General features: G+C 35.2%; 4 protein-coding genes and 2 pseudogenes across 4 annotated transcripts; 4 read left to right on the forward strand and 2 right to left on the reverse strand.

Annotated features, from left to right (window-relative positions):
• Positions 1-166: 166 nt before the first annotated feature.
• Positions 167-1887, reverse strand: LOC132798845 (UDP-glycosyltransferase UGT5-like; annotated as a pseudogene).
• Positions 1888-4007: 2120 nt separating this feature from the next.
• LOC132785599 (UDP-glycosyltransferase UGT5-like) lies at positions 4008-5692 on the reverse strand (annotated as a pseudogene).
• Positions 5693-6997: 1305 nt separating this feature from the next.
• On the forward strand, positions 6998-8689 carry LOC132798765 (UDP-glucosyltransferase 2-like). Its single transcript, XM_060810733.1, has 2 exons — positions 6998-7705; positions 7765-8689. Exons 1-2 carry the CDS (start codon positions 7011-7013, stop codon positions 8672-8674), a joined length of 1605 nt encoding a protein of 534 aa, XP_060666716.1. The 5' UTR covers positions 6998-7010; the 3' UTR covers positions 8675-8689.
• Positions 8690-10162: 1473 nt separating this feature from the next.
• LOC132798645 (UDP-glucosyltransferase 2-like) lies at positions 10163-11922 on the forward strand. Its single transcript, XM_060810582.1, has 2 exons — positions 10163-10872; positions 10932-11922. The coding sequence occupies exons 1-2, from the start codon at positions 10178-10180 to the stop codon at positions 11839-11841; spliced, it is 1605 nt and encodes a 534-aa protein (XP_060666565.1). The 5' UTR covers positions 10163-10177; the 3' UTR covers positions 11842-11922.
• A 1371-nt stretch (positions 11923-13293) lies between these two features.
• LOC132785609 (uncharacterized) lies at positions 13294-17480 on the forward strand. The gene is made up of 4 exons (XM_060791767.1): positions 13294-14031; positions 14091-14997; positions 15773-16497; positions 16556-17480. Exons 1-4 carry the CDS (start codon positions 13337-13339, stop codon positions 17463-17465), a joined length of 3237 nt encoding a protein of 1078 aa, XP_060647750.1. The 5' UTR covers positions 13294-13336; the 3' UTR covers positions 17466-17480.
• Positions 17481-18717: 1237 nt separating this feature from the next.
• LOC132785614 (UDP-glycosyltransferase UGT5-like) lies at positions 18718-20387 on the forward strand. The gene is made up of 2 exons (XM_060791782.1): positions 18718-19412; positions 19478-20387. Exons 1-2 carry the CDS (start codon positions 18718-18720, stop codon positions 20385-20387), a joined length of 1605 nt encoding a protein of 534 aa, XP_060647765.1.
• The last annotated feature ends 461 nt before the right edge of the window (positions 20388-20848 follow it).

The raw sequence follows: 20848 nt of genomic DNA on the forward strand, positions 1-20848 counted from the left end.
TTTCAAATGCAAACACATTTTGTGACATTAGAAGGTTTTTGTATTCTCAATAAACGAATATCTCAAAAAAAAAGAAAGTTCGACTATAAGAAGAAAAACCCAACAAATTAAATTGTATTCTTGTGTATTCTTTAAATAAATTTATAAAGTCTATGTATGTAATATTTAATTTATAATCTTCTTGTGGCTTATTTGAAGGTATGCTAGATAATTTTATTTTAATTTGTCTTTTTAGCATTTGTGTTCTTCTTTGACTTTCCTATTAGTTTTCTATAAAGCAATTGCAATATTATCTTATTGATAAATAGGATAACTACAAGAGCAACTATAATCACAGCGTAGAGATCAATATTATGTGCTTCCACAAAGCTCAGGCGCAACAGGGGAGATTGCAGATGAGGAGCTCCATGATGGCGAAGCACGTACTCAGTCCAGTACAGCACAGTCTGACGAGCAGTCAATGGTCGATCTCTGAATAATTCAGAGAAGGCCTTAACCTTCTGAGTGTACTTCGGATTTTCGAGAAGTTCTATAACATTATCGCGAAAAGGCTTCTCCTCCAAAGCCAACAGCGACATGCTGAGGCCAAAACCATCAGATACCATCTTATCTGCGTTTCCAGGTTGATCTCCAAAGACTGGAAGTGAGAGCATTGGTTTTCCGTGATACTGTGACTCCGTAATGCCACCACGTCCAGCATGGTTTATGAAGAGCACAATCTTGGGATGAGCCAGAATATCATCCTGAGGAAGCCACTTGGAGTACATAATATTCGCAGATTTTCCAGGAGTGTTGTCAATATCTTCCCACTTCCAAATAACTCGTTGTTTCAATTTTGACAAAACTTTGAACATCTTCTGAACAGTTTCTGGATTGAGATATTTTCCTTGAATATTAGATCCCAAGCTGAGCAGGATAGCACCGTCGGTTGCATTGTTTAGGAATTCAGACATCGCTTGTGGTAAGGGATCTGGTGTATCTTTAACCTGAATGCCTCCAACTTCGATTACTCCTGGCACATTGGGTCTAATGGGACCTTCGCTGATGCCATGTGAATTGAAGAGAACTAATGACACATTCCTATTCAATTCATCATAAGTTGGCATATCAGGATCGTTACCATAGAGGTCACTGTATCAATGGATGAACAATTAATATTTGTAGACATATTATATTATAAGATAATACTTACTAGTAAACTTCGGCATTATCTTTTTTCAATTAGGTATACAAAAAGCTTCTCAAAAAGCGTTGAAATAAAGTTGGAAAAACGTTGTTTTAAATCGATTGGGCCTTTGTTGAAATTGACACCCATCGCCGGAACATAAGCGATGTCAGCTGGATTTGCAGTCATGCTGTCGAACACTCCCCATTGAAATGTGGATGTTGCAATCACAACGGGAACTTTCAGTTTTTGAGCAATAGCCAATTGAAAGTTATTCAAGAAGTATCCAAGCATTACCAAATCGAACTTGTTATCCTTGTTCTCGTAGAGATCTTTGACGCGTTGATCCTCCATGACTTCACGATTCTTATCAAACATGATCTTTAATTGGCTACGCATACGCAAAAAAAAGCTGTGCCTGTATCGCTATTATCCGTTTGCATAACGCTGGACAACATCTTATTCAAAACTTCTTGTTGCTCCTTCGTCATAGGCACTAAAATAACCTTAATGTTTTTATGGGTCACAACAGGTTTGAGAGTTGTAACCACTGTCACGTTGTGTCCATTCTCGGCTAAGACTTTTGCCATTGACATTTCGATAATCAAATGTGACGGTGCGGGGCAACTAAATACGCCAAGTATATTGGCTCCATGAGCACCAGAGATAAGTATTGCTCCAAATAGCGCGAGGAAAACCCCGTACGAAGACATTTGAACGGTTTGAAAGATTTTCGGAAACTGATCTGTGGTCACTATTAACAGACTATTTATACTATTGTGTAGCTATTGTGTAGCGTTATCAATTCATTATTTTATTAAGCCAATGATTGATTAAAATTTTCACTTGACTTACATTATTTTGTTCCATTTTCATGATGACTCTGTACTTTAGAAGTCCCTTATACCGAGATAATATTTTAAATTTGTCGAGCAACCGTTAAGCGTTGAAATTTTATCGGTGACGTACTCTTTGCCTCGCTAATCAATATGCTCTGCGAAATGTTTGAGGTCGAATTAATGGATTTGTATGGGTGACTGATAGTGTTGAGTGAAGGTCGTTCATTTTGATACCCGCTACCCATAGGGTAGAAGGGTATTATAACTTTATGCCGGCAGGAAATGTATGTAGTAGGTAGAAGGAGGCATCTCCTGTTGATCATAGTCAACAGCCGAGATGATCTAGCCATATCCGTCTGTTCGTCTGTCAGTCTGTCCGTCTGTCCGTATGAAACACTGGATCTCAGAGACTATAAGAGATAGAGCTATATTTTTTTTTCGACAGCATTTTTTATGTTTGCACGCAGATCAAGTTTGTTTAAAATTTTTGCCACGCCCACTAACAAGCGTAATATTAAAGCTACAGCTGCGAATTTTGTATACAATAATAACTATAATATTTATGATTTCTGAAAATTTGACTGCGATCAGATAAAAATTATGGAAGTTATTAAAGAAATACTTTAGTAAGGGCAAAAACGCCTACTTACTGGGGGTCTTAGTTGCTTTGGCCGACAATCTGGTATATTGTGCCGTCTATGGTATATTTTGAATGTGGTACTATATCGATATAACAAATATACCGTTTGGTATATTTTTAGTAGATTTGTATATTCGGGATATTTTGAAAAAATACCGCAATATTTTGCTTTTATTTAAAATGGGTAGCGGGTATCTCACAGTCGAGCAGACTCGACTGTAACTTTTTTACTTGTTTTATCAGTGAACGTTCTGTTCTTTTAATTTCGCTCATTTGGATGTAATCTCTGGCTTGTTACTTTATTATGTAAATAATAAATAAAATAGCAGAATAAGATACCAAATTTGGATTAGAAAATATAATCTGTTTAGTTATGATATCTTTCATTCCAAATAATTAAGAAGAAAAATTGAATAAAACCATATATTTTGATTCAACAAATATTAATATTTAAAGCAATGAAATGTCAGGTTAGGGATATAATTAAAAGTCTCCTTGAACTCCTAAGTGATTACATATATTCACAATTCATATTGATTCTATTATATATAAGATAATACCAGATGATATACAAATAAAAACATAAATTTAAGAAAATAAAGAAGGGTTGAAAATTGTAGGGACAAATTTTATTAAACTTGTGAAACCATCCAGAATGTACACTGCAAATAAAAAGTGATAGATAAGTCTTCCAATGAATTAATGTATAATTTCATTGTTAATAATTAGATTAGCTTTTGTTTATATTCTTATCTCTTAGCAAACCAACAATTCAGTGAAATACTAGTGAATTATTCCAGGATCACAATGGAAGCGAATAAAAATATAAGGCGAATTAAACATATAAATACACTGTGTTAATTACGTTTACACTCCTCTTTTCTTATAGTTTATTTCTAGTATTACTTAGGGCTAACGATGCTGTCATACTCAAAAATTTAAATTTCCTTAAAAAAATACAAATTGATTTTCTAATTTTAAATCTATTCAATATTTTGCACAATATGACGTTAATAACGATCCCAGAAAATCTGCAAAACAGTGCAGTATTATAATACCAAGTCATTATATGTATTTAATTAATTTTCAAATAACTTCTAATTCGTAAACAAATTTTCAGAAATCATAAATACTAGCTATTATTGTGTGTCTAAAAATATTTAAAGTTCAGCGTTTGTTTTAAATGCAAACACATTTTGTGACATTACAAAATGTTTTAATTCTTAAAAAGGGAATATCTCAGAGAACAGAATGTTTGACTATATGAAGAAAAAACCCAATAAATTATATTATATTCTTGTACGTATTTAAATAAATTTATTAAACATATGTATTGTTAAATTCAAAATTTTTTTGTGGCTTTTTGAAAGAATGCTAGATCATTTCATTTTAATTTGTCTTTTTAGCATTTTTGTTCTTCTTTGACTGACCAGATATTTTTCTATAGACGAATTGCAGAATTATCTTATTTATAAATAGGATAACTACAAGAGCAACTAAAATAACAGCGTAGACATCAATATTATGTGCTTCCACAAAGCTCAGGCGCAACAGGGGAGATTGCAGATGAGGAGCTCCATGATGGCGAAGCACGTACTCAGTCCAGTACAGCACAGTCTGACGAGCAGTCAATGGTCGATCTCTGAATAATTCAGAGAAGGCCTTAACCTTCTGAGTGTACTTCGGATTTTCGAGAAGTTCTATAACATTATCGCGAAAAGGCTTCTCCTCCAAAGCCAACAGCGACATGCTGAGGCCAAAGCCATCAGATACCATCTTATCTGCGTTTCCAGGTTGATCTCCAAAGACTGGAAGTGAGAGCATTGGTTTTCCGTGATACTGTGACTCCGTAATGCCACCACGTCCAGCATGGTTTATGAAGAGCACAATCTTGGGATGAGCCAGAATATCATCCTGAGGAAGCCACTTGGAGTACATAATATTCGCAGATTTTCCAGGAATGTTGTCAATATCTTCCCACTTCCAAATAACTCGTTGTTTCAATTTTGACAAAACTTTGAACATCTTCTGAACAGTTTCTGGATTCAGATATTTTCCTTGAATATTAGATCCCAAGCTGAGCAGGATAGCACCGTCGGTTGCATTGTTTAGGGAATTCAGACATCGCTTGTGGTAAGGGATCTGGTGTATCTTTAACCTGAATGCCTCCAACTTCGATTACTCCTGGCACATTGGGTCTAATGGGACCTTCGCTGATGCCATGTGAATTGAAGAGAACTAATGACACATTCCTATTCAATTCATCATAAGTTGGCATATCAGGATCGTTACCATAGAGGTCACTATATCAATGGATGAACAATTAATATTTGTAGACATATTATATTATAAGATAATACTTACTAGTAAGCCTCGGCATTATCTTTTTTCAATTAGGTAGACAAAAAGCTTCTCAAAAAGCGTTGAAATAAAGTTGGAAAAACGTTGTTTTAAATCGATTGGGCCTTTGTTGAAATTGACACCCATCGCCGGAACATAAGCGATGTCAGCTGGATTTGCAATCATGCTGTCGAACACTCCCCATTGAAATGTGGATGTTGCAATCACAACGGGAACTTTCAGTTTTTGAGCAATAGCCAATTGAAAGTTATTCAAGAAGTATCCAAGCATTACCAAATCGAACTTGTTATCCTTGTTCTCGTAGAGATCTTTGACGCGTTGATCCTCCATGACTTCACGATTCTTATCAAACATGATCTTTAATTGGCTACGCATACGCAAAAAAGCTGTGCCTGTGTCGCTATTATCCGTTTGCATAACGCTGGACAACATCTTATTCAAACCTTCTTGTTGCTCCTTCGTCATAGGCACTATAATAACCTTAATGTTCTTATGAGTGACAACTGGTGGAATGGTTGTCACTACTGTCACGTTGTGTCCATTCTCGGCTAAGACTTTTGCCATTGACATTTCGATAATCAAATGTGAGGGGCCCGGACAACTAAATAAGCCTAGTATATTGGCTCCCTGTGCACCAGAGATAAGTATTGCTCCAAGGAGCGCTAAGACTACCCCGTACGAAGACATTTGAACGGTTTGAAAAATTTTCGTAAACTGATCTGTAATCACTATTTCACACGCTATATATACAAATGTGTAGTTAGATATCTTCATAATCAAGTATTGTTTAGCCAATTTAGCGAATTCTATTTGTTCATTCCACTTTCATCGTGACTGTGAACTTTTTTAAAACCACATATCGCCATAACATTTTAAAATTGGCCGACAATCATTACCAATCGCATTTTTATTGATGACGTATTCATTGATTTGCTTTGCTAATCAACGATGTCTATGAAATGTTTGAAGTCGAGATTGTGCACAAATTGTTACTTATATAAAGTATAAGTAATAAGATTAAGACTGAAACCTATTTCGTGAAATAGATTATTTAATCGTCATTAGCCGCTTTCTAAAGATTTAACTAATCTATTTAAAAGACGCCAGTCAGTATTCGTAGCCAATCTTCCATATACATACATTCTTGTCGTCAGCATGATAGTGAACTACTTTTATCAGTAGGTATTTCTTTATTTATCAACTTAGTGACTACATTTATACGGGATTGTCTAGCTCCTGTTTTCGTCTTTTACTGATTGATCCTTTATCAGAAAAATAGTAATCAAAACAAAACGGATAATTGTTGAAAACAAAACAAACGAATCAAAATTACTTTACTTTTTATTATCGAGTATCGGGTAATTGTGTGTGGTATTGTATTTTATATAATTTGATGGCGTATACATCAACAACAAAAAGAGTTGTGAAAGAAAGTGTGAAATATATATTTGACCATATTTAGTTAAGATCTATGTTCTTAGGTCACAATACCCAATTCGATACTCTGCTATAAAAGGATATACAACTTTAAATTACTTAAGAGTTGTCTAAGAAACAAGTCGTAAGATTTAAAAAAAAACCCTAAGACATTAAAAATTTTAAATAGGATTTTAAATCAGCTTAAGTTATCGACAGTATATAAAGAACTGCAGTCAGTTCTTTATATGGCTTAGCGGGCTGTCTAAAAAAATGTTAAAGAAATCGCACCCAGTAAAAACTTCGCAAAAGAATCCTTGCCTAAACGATATTACTTAAAAGTGATTTCTATCATATTGGTATTTTTCATGTTATTTGCTTATTTACGTAATCTATTGTTCTTCATCATGTATAACCTGTTAAGCTATCAATTAGGTTGTACTAAACCAATTACAATAATAGTATACAATAATAACCTATGTTTAGTCATGTTATCAACCATGTACGAGATAAGCCTTAGCAAAGGCTATATAAAGTAAGTAGACTACCTAGTTTGCAGTAGTCAGTGCAAATAGTTCGGTATATCAATATGGATCACAGCAGTAAAAGAACGGTGCTTCTCGCTCTACTGAGTGTTTTACTTATCAGTGGAAGTCAAGGTGGCAATATACTCGGAGTATTTACGAGTCTAAGTCCCTCGCATTTAATTGTACAATTGGCGATGGCAAATGTTTTGGCCGAGAATGGGCATAATGTGACCGTAATAACGGCTCTGAAGCCTCCTGTCACTTATAAGAATATCACCGTTGTGCAGGTTCCCATGAGCGAAGAGGATCACAAACAAACAAGCGCAATATTTGCCCAATTTGCCAGTCAGGATAATAGCAACATATTCATGACCATGTACCGCTCAATGGGACAAATGAAATTTATGATGGACAAAATGCGGGATGTAATGAAAGATCAGCGTGTGAAGGATCTTTACGAAAATAAAGACAACAAGTTCGATCTGGTTATGTTGGGATACTTCCTCAACTCTTATCAACTGGGCATTGCGCATAAATTCAAAGCTCCCGTTGTTATAGCGGCATCAATGCCACCCATGGAAATCTTTAACAATGTTGTTGGTAATCCTTCAGCTTCTTCCTTTGTGCCTGCAATGAATATGGCAGTCGAAAGAGGCCAAATTATGACATTTGTGCAACGAGTTCAAAACTTCCTTACAAATGTTGCTACTGAAGTATTTTTTGGATTTCTAGAAAACTATAATGCAAACACATACAAGTAAGTTCAAATCGTATTTCATCTGGAAAACTTGATTAATTCTTCTATTTTTATTACAGAGAAGTTTATGGCGATGATCCTAATATGCCCGCCTTTGAAGAGTTAGGCAAGAATGTGTCGCTTACTTTCTTTAGTTCGCATGCAATCAGCGAAGGACCCATTAGACCCAATGTTCCAGCAGTTATTGAAGTAGGTGGCATTCAGATTAAAGACAAACCGAATCCGTTGCCCAAACAACTTGCTGAGTTCCTAAGCAATGCTGACAATGGTGCTATTCTGCTCTCGTTGGGATCCAATGTGAAAAGCTCACATTTAAAATCCGACACAAACAACAAAATATTCAATGTGTTGTCGAAGCTGAAACAACGAGTTATTTGGAAATGGGAAGACCTCGATAATACTCCCGGCAAATCGGATAATATTCTATACTCGAAGTGGCTGCCTCAAGATGATATTTTGGCTCATCCTAACATTACACTCTTTATCACACATGCGGGAAAAGGAGGCATAACAGAAGCTCAGTATCATGGAAAGCCAATGTTAGCGCTTCCCATATTTGGTGATCAACCTAGCAATGCTTTGAGAATGGTAAAAGATGGATTTGGTCTCAGTTTGAGTCTGCTGACTCTCGAAGAACAGCCCTTCAAGGAGAGTCTGACTGAACTCCTGGAGAATCCTCAGTATTCACATAAAGTAAAGACTTTCTCGGCTTTATATAGGGACAGACCTATGTCTGCTCGAGAAAGTGTTCTTTACTGGTCCGAGTATGTGATGCGTCATCATGGAGCACCTCATCTGCAGAGCCCTTTGATGCAAATGAACTTTATTGCGTCTAACAACTTGGATGTATTCGCCTTGCTTGTAACTGTTTTAATTGTTTTTATCTACATTAGCAAGTTCGTGTTGACTGCGATAATCAAAAAACTCAAGGGAAAATCGAAAAATACTGACAAAATAAAAAGACATTAATTTTAAATTATTACGAGCAACTAATAACATTGTATTGTAAATAACACATAACATAAATTTGTAATTATTAATTAATTTCATGTAAGATAAAATTCTTATAAATGAATGTGCATAATTCGCTTGGGAATGTAAGGTATATCTTTACTGATACAAAAGTATATTTTTGCTCGTCTGATTGAACCATATTCTAAAAATATAACAACTTAATACACCGAAAAATTACTAAAATATACCAAAGCAAAATTTGGTATATCGATGCATTCAAAACAAATTCCGTAGAGAACAAAATATACCAGATTGCCAGCCAAAGCAAAAAAGACTCGACAGCAGCGGTTGCTTTTACAATACAAAATTATTTCTTAAATAATTAAATAAATCTTCCAATATTAATATTTAATTTGTAATTTATACCCACCTGATTAAAATATTTAATTTTCAGTCGAATTATATTGTTCATTCTACTTTCATCATGACTATGACTTTTATTAAATCCACATGTCGAGATAACATTTTTAAATTTGACCGATAATCAGTAGCTGACGCAATATAATTTGTTATGTACATAGGTTGCTCAACTTTCATATCATGGTTTTCAACAAAATATTTGAGGTCAAAGTTCTGCACGTTTTTCTTACTTACATATATAAAATATTAAAAGTCTTGCAAACAGATTAGCGCTGAAACTTATTTCATGATGTAGATTATTTAAACATTAGTTGAATTATAAGGATAAAGCCGCCAGTCAGCATTCGTAGCCAAACAGTCTTCGTTGTACTTTCCTATCGTCAATATGATAATGGAAAACCTATCAGCAGGTATTCCTATACTTATCAGCTAGTGACGACGATTAATACAATGTATTTGAGATTTTTCAGCCGCTACTCTCGCCTCTCTCAGACTGATAAAAGGCGAAGTGTGAGCAAAACAAACCGGATAATTGCAGATAACACAGCAAACGCGTTATCGATTGTTTTGCGAATTCGCTATCAGTTATAGACGGCTGATAGCGGTGTGATAATAATAGAATATACAATTCGATCGCACACTTTATAAGCTACTCAAACTACAAAAACAAATTCAAGGTACAATGCCAAATAACCACGTTCTCCAATTGAATCTAGTAAAACAAAGTTTTATCACTTTTAATTATTAATGTTTATGCTTAAAAGAACACATATTTCATTAAAAATTAGTTTCTATATAAATGAATCGTAAAAGATGTGGATATTCCAACTTTATATTTTTTTCTTAATTTATTTTTAAGGAAGCAATTACATTATACGCCAGCTGCAAAGCTTTACAAAGATAACATATAATGGAACAAAATCATAACCCTGGTCACTACATAACTTGTTGTCCGTTTAACAAATTTCACCACCTGTTTCGAAACTTGCGTTGACGCATGTTATCAGTCAAGTACGCGATAAGTCTTATCAACGGCTATATAAAGAAAGCAGACTAACCAATTTGCAGTAGTCTTTGCAAATATTTTGAGACATCAACATGGATCGCGGCAGTAATCGAACCGTGCTACTCGCTCTACTGAGTGTTTTGCTTATCAGCGGCTGTCAAGGTGGAAATATACTCGGAGTATTTACGAGTCTAAGTCCCTCGCATTTGATTATACACATGTCGATGGCAAAGGTTCTGGCTGAAAATGGGCATAATGTGACCGTAATAACGGCTCTCAAACCCGTCGTGAATCACAAGGATATCACTGTAGTGCAGGTTCCTATGAGCGAGGAGGATCACAAACACATGAGTGCAACAATTGCCCAATTTGCCAGCCAGGACAATAGCAATATGGTTATTACCATGTTCCGTTCAATGGGACAAATGAAATTTATGATGGACAAGATGCGTGATATAATGAAAGATCAGCGTGTGAAGGATCTTTACGAGAACAAGGACAACAAGTTTGATCTCGTTATGTTGGGATACTTTCTTAACACATATCAATTGGGAATTGCGCATAAATTAAAAGCTCCCGTTGTTGTAGCAGCCTCAATGCCGCCCAACGAAATATTTAACACTGTTGTTGGCAATCCATCAGTTGCATCCTTTGTGCCGGCAATGAATATGGCAGTCGAAAGAGGTCAAATTATGACATTTGTGCAACGAGTTCAAAACTTTCTTACGAATATTGCAATGAAAGTATTTTTTGCAATTCTGGAGAACTATAATGCCAACTCATATAAGTAAGTTTTAGATATTTATTAATCAGTGAACACACTAACGATTTAATTCTTCTCTGCAGAGAGATATATGGCGACGATCCGACTATGCCCCCCTTTGAAGAGATTTGCAAGAATGTGTCGCTGGCATTCTTCAGTTCTCATGCACTCAGTGAAGGACCCATCAGACCCAATGTTCCAGCAGTTATCGAAGTAGGTGGCATTCAGATAAAGGACAAGCCGAATCCGTTACCCAAACAACTTGCTGAGTTCCTAAGCAATGCTGACAATGGTGCTATTCTGCTCTCGTTGGGATCCAATGTGAAAAGCTCACATTTAAAATCTGACACAAACATCAAAATTTTCAATGTACTGTCGAAGCTGAAACAACGAGTTATTTGGAAATGGGAAGACCTCGATAATACTCCCGGCAAATCGGAGAATATTTTATACTCGAAGTGGCTGCCTCAAGATGATATTTTGGCTCATCCTAACATTACACTCTTTATCACACATGCTGGAAAAGGAGGCATAACAGAGGCGCAGTATCATGGAAAGCCAATGTTAGCGCTTCCCATATTTGGTGATCAACCTAGCAATGCTTTGAGAATGGTAAAAGATGGATTTGGTCTCAGTTTGAGTCTGCTGACTCTCGAAGAACAGCCCTTCAAGGAGAGTCTGACTGAACTCCTGGAGAATCCTCAGTATTCACATAAAGTAAAGACTTTCTCGGCTTTATATAGGGACAGACCTATGTCTGCTCGAGAAAGTGTTCTTTACTGGTCCGAGTATGTGATGCGTCATCATGGAGCACCTCATCTGCAGAGTCCTTTGATGCAAATGAACTTTATTGCGTCTAACAACTTGGATGTGTTCGCATTGCTTGTAACTGTATTAATTGTTTTTATCTACATTAGCAAGTTCGTGTTGACTGTGGTAATCAGAAAGTTAAAGGGAAAACCGAAAAATACTGATAAACTAAAAAAGCATTAGATTTAAGAGCCTATAAATTACGTTAAGTACGTGCAACTCAAAACATCACGAAATAATTGAAAAGTACACTTTTAATATCAATTTGTATGTCTGCTTTTTATATTTAGATAATAATAATTTCTTTAACATTACATTATTCTCTTATAATGCACTTATTAGATTATCGCCAAAGCGCTTCTGCTTGAATTACTATTTCTTATTATGTACTCATATGAAATAATGGAAAATCAAACCAAATTTAATCTCTATTATACAAGACTTTTTATTTAACGACGACTACCCCAAAAATGGGTGTGGTATATACTGTATATCACACAACAATAGTATACAAAACTTTTTAAATTTGCAGTTTTGGTTTTGATTATATCCAGGTGATGCTAAAAAATTAATTTTTATTATCCGCCATAAAAAGCGAGTAATGGTGGTATCTTTTTAAATTCTCTAAGGTTTAGTAAATTATTTTTTTGGACTTTTTATTAAAATTGAACAAATAGGTATCCCCAATTTAACAGAGTTTAATATACTCAGTGACAAATTTTGTTATAATATTTTACATCTAATATTTACCTCCTACCCCAGTTTTACAAATTTGCTCCACTAACATTTCTAACAACCTTGAAAAGCTGAGAAAACAACAAAAACACACATAATTTCAAAACTAGATTTCATAAAACTTAAGATAAGTTATATTAAGAATATTTTTATATCGTTTTTTAGGCTTTGGTACAGGCTTAATTACGTTGACAATATTATATATTTAATGTTATTTTTTAATATTACAAATATACCTTTGGTTTCCAATACAATAATCAGATAAATGTATTTTAATAGCGGTATTATTATTATTTTCAAGAAATCTTAATTGCTTAGGCTGGTATATTTTATACCTTATGGTATATTATTATTAATATTATATTAATGTAGCAAATATTGCCGGTATATTTAAGTATTTTTGCTGTATGTTAATTTGCTAAGCTATGTGAATAATACCTCTTTGTTTTGCTTTTATTCAAGATGAAATTTAACAAAATCAGTTAAAATTATACAGTCAAGTACGCTTGATTGTGTTATTCCCGCTACTCAAAAAAAAGTTATATACCGAATAAAATACCGAAAAATACTAAAATATGTCGAAAGCTGTATTTTCGAAATATACTATTAAATTTAAAATATACCAGATTGTCAACCAAACTATTCTAGGCAGAAGCATTTGGTTGTGCCTCATAAAAGTATTTCTTAGACAACATTTAAAATTTTTATCAGATGGCACCAAAATTATAAGAATTCATATTTGCCGTTGTTATTGTGTGCTCTTGGGATTTCTTAACCCCGGTTACTAATATATCATGCCCGTTTAACGATTTCACCATTTATTTTGAAGTTTGCAGCGAATTATATTATCAGTCAAGTACGCGATAACCTGTTCTCACTGACTATATAAAATAGGCAAATTGCTCAATTGCAGTAGTCTTTGCAAATATTTTGGGACATCAACATGGATCGCAGCAGTCGTCAGACCGTAATACTCGCGCTAGTGAGTGCTTTGCTTATCAGTGGCAGTCAAGGTGGAAATATTCTCGGAGTGTTTACGAGTACAAGTCCCTCGCATTTAATCGTACAAATGTCGATGATAAAAGTTCTGGCTGAAAATGGGCATAATGTGACCGTAATAACGGCTCTGAAACCTGTAGTGACTCACAAGGATATTACTGTTATCCAAGTTCCTTTGAGCGAGGAGGATAATAAGCAGATGAGTGCCACTATTGCGCAATTTGCCAGCCAGGACAATAGCAATATGATTGCTACCATGTTCCGATCGATGGATCAAATGAAATTTATGATGGACAAGATGCGGGATATCATGAGAGATCAGCGTGTGAAGGATCTATATGAGAACAAGGACAACAAGTTCGACCTAGTTATGTTGGGCTACTTCCTTAATACTTATCAACTGGGAATTTCACATAAATTCAAAGCTCCCGCTATAGTAGCAGCCTCAATGCCGCCAAATCAATTATTTGATGGCATAGTAGGGAATCCCTCATCGATTTCCTATCTGCCCTCAATAGGTGTGGCTGTAGAGAAAGGTCAAGCGATGACGTTTGTGCAACGAATTCAAAATTTATTTGCAAATGCTGCCTTGGAAGTACTTTTTGCAATACTGGAGATCTATAATGTTAACTCATACAAGTAAGTTTCTAGATTGATTTATTTTTATGTGTGAATTAAATATTTAATATTCTTTGCAGACTAGTTTATGGCGACGATCCGACTATGCCCCCCTTCGAAGAGATTGGCAAGAATGTATCACTTGTTTTCTTCAGTTCTCATGCTCTTAGTGAGGGACCCATCAGACCCAATGTTCCATCAGTTATCGAAGTAGGTGGCATTCAGATAAAGGACAAACCGAATCCGTTACCCAAACAACTTGCCGAGTTCCTAACCAATGCTGACAATGGTGCTATTCTCCTCTCGTTGGGATCCAATGTAAAGAGCTCACACCTTAAACCTGAAACAAACAACAAAATATTCAAAGTACTGTCGAAGCTGAAACAACGTATCATTTGGAAATGGGAAGACCTCGATAATACTCCCGGCAAATCGGATAATATTCTATACTCGAAGTGGCTGCCACAGGATGATATTTTGGCCCATCCCAATATTACACTCTTTATCACACATGCGGGAAAAGGAGGCATAACAGAGGCGCAGTATCATGGAAAACCAATGTTAGCGCTTCCCATATTTGGTGACCAACATAGCAATGCTTTGAAAATGGTGAAAGATGGATTCGGTCTCAGTTTGAGTCTGCTGACTCTCGAAGAACAACCCTTCCAAGAGAGTCTGACTGAGCTTTTGGAGAATCCACAGTATAGTGAAAAAGTGAAGACCTTCTCTGCTTTATATAGAGACAGACCCATGTCTGCTAGACAGACTGTTCTTTACTGGTCCGAGTATGTGATGCGTCATCATGGAGCCCGTCATCTGCAGAGTCCTTTGAAGCAAATGAACTTTATTGCGTCCCATAACTTGGATGTGGTTGCCTTACTTGTAACAGTAGTAATTGTTTTTATCTATATAAGCAAGTTAACTATCACTGCAATTATCAGAAAGCTCAAGGGAAAGCCAGAAAGCATTGATAAAATCAAAAAACATTAGGCTTAAAAATAGATGTCTTTTAATAAATACGTGCTGCTGATGACATGACGAAATGTAATAACTTTAAATTTTTAATAAAATTACCAATTTTGAAGTGTGTCGATTCATTTTGTATTTCATAATTTATTTTTCATATTAATGGGAACAACTCAAGAGTATGGCTCATATCAGAATTATACTTTCGTGAAGCTTTGTTTTAAGAATAATCACCTCAATTATTAAATTAGTATATGAAATAAAATTCAGAAAATCGTCAATTCAAATACAAAGGACGAGCATTACTTTTAAAGAACACCAAGTCGTTTGAAAAATACCATATTGTCAACCAAAATAAAATGAGTTATGATAGCTGCAGCCAGATCTCAAATATTTTTTATATAGTCTATAATAGTTATAATTTAAGAATTGCAGAATAATTGCATAAGCTAGCATAACTTGATTAGAATTGCAATTTGATATCACTTTCCACAATTCAAAAGTGAAGAAAAATTATGTTAAAAGATTTGTTGGCTATAAATACCAAATTTAGAATCTTGTGAAAATCTTAACCATTATAATTATTCTTTATATAAAAATATTACACAATTTGCTAAATAAGCACCAGAAGTATATACATATATTAGAAATCATAACCCAGGTCAATGTATAATTTGTTATCCGTTAAACAATTTCACCACTGATTTTGGAACTTGCGTTGATTTATCTTATCGGTCACGTACGCGATAAGCTTTATCAAAGTTTATATAAACTTGGTGGACAGCCAAAATTGCAGTTGTGTTTGCAATTATTTTGGGACATCAACATGGATCGCGGCAGTCCCCAAACCGTGCTACTCGCTCTACAGAGTGTTTTGCTTATCGGCGGCTGTCAAGGTGGAAATATACTGGGAGTATTTACAAGTATAAGTCCCTCACATTTGATTATACACATGTCGATGGCAAAAGTTTTGGCTGAGAATGGTCATAATGTGACTGTGGTAACAGCTCTAAAACCTTCTGTCAATCACAAAGATATCACTGTAGTACAGATTCCCATGACCGAGGAGGAGCACAAAAGAATGAGTGCAACAATGTCACAACTTGCCAGCCAAGACAACGGCAATACGGTTATTTCCATGTTTCGTTCAATGGGTCGTATGCAATTTATGATGGACAAAATGCGGGATATCATGAAAGATCAGCGTGTGAAGGATCTTTACGAGAACAAGGACAATAAGTTCGATTTAGTATTGTTGGGCTACTTCCTCAATACTTATCAATTGGGAATTGCACACAAACTAAAAGCTCCCGTTGTGATAGCAGCCTCTATGCCGCCCAATGAATTATTTAAAAGTATTGTTGGGAATCCATCAGCAGCTTCATTTGTTCCGTCAATGAATATGGCAGTCGAAAGGGGTGAGGTGATGACGTTTGTGCAACGAATTCAAAACTTCTTCACAAATATTGCCATGGAAGTATTTATTGCAATTATTGAGAACTATAACGCCAACTCATACAAGTAAGTCGATATTCTTTTAAAACTAGTAAGCTTATTAACTATTTTATATTAATTGCAGAGAGATCTATGGCGACGATCCAAATATTCCCGCCTTTGAAGAGTTGGGCAAAAATGTGTCGCTCGCTTTTTTCACCTCACATGCACTCAGCGAGGGACCCATTAGACCCAATGTTCCAGCAGTTATTGAAGTGGGTGGCATTCAGATTAAAGACAAACCGAATCCGTTGCCCAAAAAACTTGGTGAGTTCCTCAGTAGAGCTGACAATGGTGCTATTCTGCTCTCTTTGGGATCTAATGTGAAAAGCTCACATTTAAAATCTGACACAAACATCAAAATTTTCAATGTACTGTCGAAGCTAAAACAACGAGTTATTTGGAAATGGGAAGACCTCGATAATACTCCCGGCAAATCGGAGAATATTTTATACTCGAAATGGCTGCCTCAGGATGATATTTTGGCCCATCCTAACATTACACTCTTTATCACACATGCGGGAAAAGGAGGCATAACAGAGGCGCAGTATCATGGAAAACCAATGTTAGCGCTTCCTATTTTTGGTGATCAGCCTAGCAATGCTTTGAAAATGGTGAAAGATGGATTTGGTCTCAGTTTGAGTCTGCTGACTCTTGAGGAAGAGCCCTTCAAAGAGAGTCTGACTGAACTCCTGGAGAATCCACAGTATTCACATAAAGTAAAGACTTTCTCCGCTTTGTATAGGGATAGACCTATATCTGCACGAGAAAGTGTTCTTTACTGGTGCGAGTATGTAATGCGTCATCATGGAGCCCCTCATCTTCAGAGTCCGTTGCTGAAAATGAATTACATAGAGGCCAACAACTTGGATGTTCTTGCATTGCTTGTTGTGATAATAATTGTTCTTATCTACATTAGCAAGTACGTGATATCTGCGATAATAAGAAAGCTGAAGGAAAAACCGAAAAATACTAATAAAATAAAAAACAAGTAAGAAAGCTACAGTCGAGTGTACCCGACTGTGAGATACCCGCTACCCATTTTGAATAAAAGAAATATACTACAAAATACTAAAAAAATATACCAAATGGTATATTTGGTATATCGATATAGTACCGCATTCAATATATACCATTAACGGCACAATATAACAGATTCTCAGTCAAAGCAAGTAAGACCCCTAGTAAATAGGCGTTTTTACTCATACAAAAGTATTTCTTTAATAACTTCCACAATTTTTATCTGCTCGCAACCAAATTTTCAGGAATCATAACTACTACAGTAATTATTGTATATACCAAAATTCGCTCTAGCTTTAAAATTACACTTGTTATTCGATTTTTTTGATTTGCGGGGGCGGAAGTGGGCGTGGCAAAAATTTGAAACAAACTTGATCTGCGTGCAAACATAACAAATGCTGTCGATGCTCTATCTCTTATAGTCTCTGAGATCTAGGTGTTCATACGGACGGACGGACAGACGGACAGACACACGACACACAGACGGACATGACTAGATCGTCTCGGCTGTTGACGCTGATCAAGAATATATATACTTTATAGGGTCGGAGATGCCTCCTTCTACCTGTTACATACATTTCCTGCCGGCACAAAGTTATAATACCCTTCTACGGTAGCGGGTATAAACATTAGATTTGAAAATATTTCTATGCGATTGATATATAAAAAATATACACTTTGATTTAAATTTTGTTTCATGTCGATTTATTTGTATATTTAATTTCTTTTTTAATTAATGGGAATAATATTAAGGCCGATGCCAGAATTATACTTAACTCGCTATGCGAAGAATTTTTTCTTAGAATATGACCAAATTAGTATATGAAATAAAATACAGAAATTGTATATAAGCGGTAAAATTATTGTTAAAAGTTTATTTGACTCTATTTAGTTAATTTATTATGACTATGACAAAAGAAATTAAAACCTTAATCTCTACAATTGTTTTTTATTTGACTGCTCAAAATTTAAATAATATTTTTAATATATTTATATGAAACAGTTGACACTTCATTAAATAAGCTTCAGAGTTATACAAATAGATTCAAAATCATAACCCTGGTCAATGTATAATTTGTTATCCGTTGAACAGATTTACCACAGATTTTAAAACTTGTGTTGATTTGTCTTAACAGTTAAAATCGCGATAAGCTTTATCAAAGTCTATATAAGGTAAGTAAACTGCCGAAATATCAGTTGTCTTTACAAATGTTTTGTAACATCAACATGGATCGCGGCAGTCTCCAAATCGTTCTATTCGCTTTACTGAGTGTTTTGCTTATCAGCGGCTGTCAAAGTGGAAATATACTCGGAGTATTTACGAGTCTAAGTCCTTCGCATTTAATTATACACATGTCGATGGCAAAAGTTTTGGCTGAGAATGGTCATAATGTGACCGTAGTTACGGTTCTGAAACCTTCTGTCAATCACAAGGACATCACTGTAGTGCAGGTTCCCTTGAGCGAAGAGGATAACAAAAAAATGAGTGCAATGATAGCTCAATTTGCCAGCCAAGACCATAGCAATATGTTTATTTCCATGTTTCGATCATTGCGTCGTTTGCAATTCATGATGGTACAAATGCGAGCTATTATGAAAGATCAGCGTGTCAAGGATCTCTATGAGAACAAGGACAACAAATTTGATCTAGTTATATTGGGATACTTCCTCAACACATATCAATTGGGAATTGCACACAAATTAAAAGCTCCCGTTGTTATAGCTGCCACCATGCCGCCCAATGAATTGTTTAAAGGCGTTGTTGGCAATCCCTCAGCAGCTTCCTTCGTTCCGGCAATGAATATGGCAGTCGAAAGAGGTGAAACTATGACATTTGTACAACGAATTCAAAACTTTCTTACAAACATTGTCATCGAAGTATTTTTAGGAATTCTGGAGAACAATAATGCGAACACATACAAGTAAGTTGAAATACCATTTAGTCTGTTTTTTTTTTAAATTATTATTTATTGGATATTTATTACAGAGAGATATATGGCGATGATCCCACAATGCCAGCATTTGGAGAGTTAGGCAAGAATGTATCGCTCACTTTCTTCATCTCTTATGCACTTAGCGAAGGACCCATAAGACCCAATGTTCCATCAGTTATTGAAGTGGGTGGCATTCAGATTAAAGACAAACCGAATCCATTACCTAAACAAATTGCAGAATTCCTCAGTAAAGCTGACAATGGTGCCATTCTCCTCTCCTTGGGATCTAATGTAAAAAGCTCATATCTAAAATCTGACACAAACAACAAAATATTCAATGTGTTGTCGAAGCTGAAACAACGTATAATTTGGAAATGGGAAGACCTCGATAATACTCCCGGCAAATCGGAGAATATTTTATACTCGAAGTGGCTGCCTCAGGATGATATTTTGGCTCATCCAAACATTACACTCTTTATCACACATGCGGGAAAAGGAGGCATAACAGAGGCGCAGTATCATGGAAAACCAATGTTAGCGCTTCCTATTTTTGGTGATCAGCCTAGCAATGCTTTGAAAATGGTGAAAGATGGATTTGGTCTCAGTTTGAGTCTGCTGACTCTTGAGGAAGAGCCCTTCAAAGAGAGTCTGACTGAACTCCTGGAGAATCCTCAGTATAAACATAAAGTAAAGACTTTCTCCGCTTTATATAGGGACAGACCTATATCTGCTCGAGAAAGTGTTCTTTACTGGTGCGAGTATGTAATGCGTCATCATGGAGCCCCTCATCTTCAGAGTCCGTTGCTGAAAATGAATTACATAGAGGCCAACAACTTGGATGTTCTCGCACTGTTTGTGACGATAATAATAGTTGTTATCTACATTAGCAAATTTGTGTTGACTGCGATAGTTAGGAAGCTCAAGGGGAAACCGAAAAATACTGATAAAACAAAAAAACACTAGATTTCAAAATTTTTTTTTTTAGAATAGACACTCAAATGACCAAATTAGTAATAAATACAGAATTTGTACATAAGCGTTATATAACGTTAGAATATATTAAACCTAATAACTTAGCAACAGAATACTAAAATATACCAAATGCTCACAACAGTCACAAAGCATTTAAAATATACCGACCGATAACCAAAGAAAAATTAAAATTATTGTTAAAAGTTTATTTGACTCTATTTAGGTTACTTATGATGATTATCACAAAAAAAATTTAAACCTTAATCTCTACAATTGTTTTTGATTTTAATTCTCAAAATATAAATAATATTTTATATATTAAAAATATTATTTCCTTAAACCAGTTAATATATCATTAAATAAACACGAGATTTATACAAATAGATTAAAAATCATAACCCTGGTCAATGTATAAATTGTTATCCGTTGAACAATTTCACCACAGATTTTGA

The sequence above is a fragment of the Drosophila nasuta genome, chromosome 2L (assembly GCF_023558535.2).
Source record: "Drosophila nasuta strain 15112-1781.00 chromosome 2L, ASM2355853v1, whole genome shotgun sequence".
NCBI classification, from domain to species: Eukaryota; Metazoa; Arthropoda; class Insecta; order Diptera; family Drosophilidae; genus Drosophila; species Drosophila nasuta.

What these genes read in the sequence shown, in the direction of transcription:
- LOC132798765 (XM_060810733.1), top strand. Translation starts at nt 7,011, where the DNA reads ATGGATCACAGCAGTAAAAGAACGGTGCTTCTCGCTCTACTGAGTGTT. An exon ending in TATAATGCAAACACATACAA is followed by an intron (nt 7,706 to 7,764) that starts GTAAGTTCAAAT and finishes TTTTTATTACAG; the next exon opens with AGAAGTTTATGGCGATGATC.
- LOC132785614 (XM_060791782.1), top strand. Translation starts at nt 18,718, where the DNA reads ATGGATCGCGGCAGTCTCCAAATCGTTCTATTCGCTTTACTGAGTGTT. An exon ending in AATAATGCGAACACATACAA is followed by an intron (nt 19,413 to 19,477) that starts GTAAGTTGAAAT and finishes TATTTATTACAG; the next exon opens with AGAGATATATGGCGATGATC.
- LOC132785609 (XM_060791767.1), top strand. Translation starts at nt 13,337, where the DNA reads ATGGATCGCAGCAGTCGTCAGACCGTAATACTCGCGCTAGTGAGTGCT. An exon ending in TATAATGTTAACTCATACAA is followed by an intron (nt 14,032 to 14,090) that starts GTAAGTTTCTAG and finishes TATTCTTTGCAG; the next exon opens with ACTAGTTTATGGCGACGATC. An exon ending in TATAACGCCAACTCATACAA is followed by an intron (nt 16,498 to 16,555) that starts GTAAGTCGATAT and finishes TATTAATTGCAG; the next exon opens with AGAGATCTATGGCGACGATC.
- LOC132798645 (XM_060810582.1), top strand. Translation starts at nt 10,178, where the DNA reads ATGGATCGCGGCAGTAATCGAACCGTGCTACTCGCTCTACTGAGTGTT. An exon ending in TATAATGCCAACTCATATAA is followed by an intron (nt 10,873 to 10,931) that starts GTAAGTTTTAGA and finishes TCTTCTCTGCAG; the next exon opens with AGAGATATATGGCGACGATC.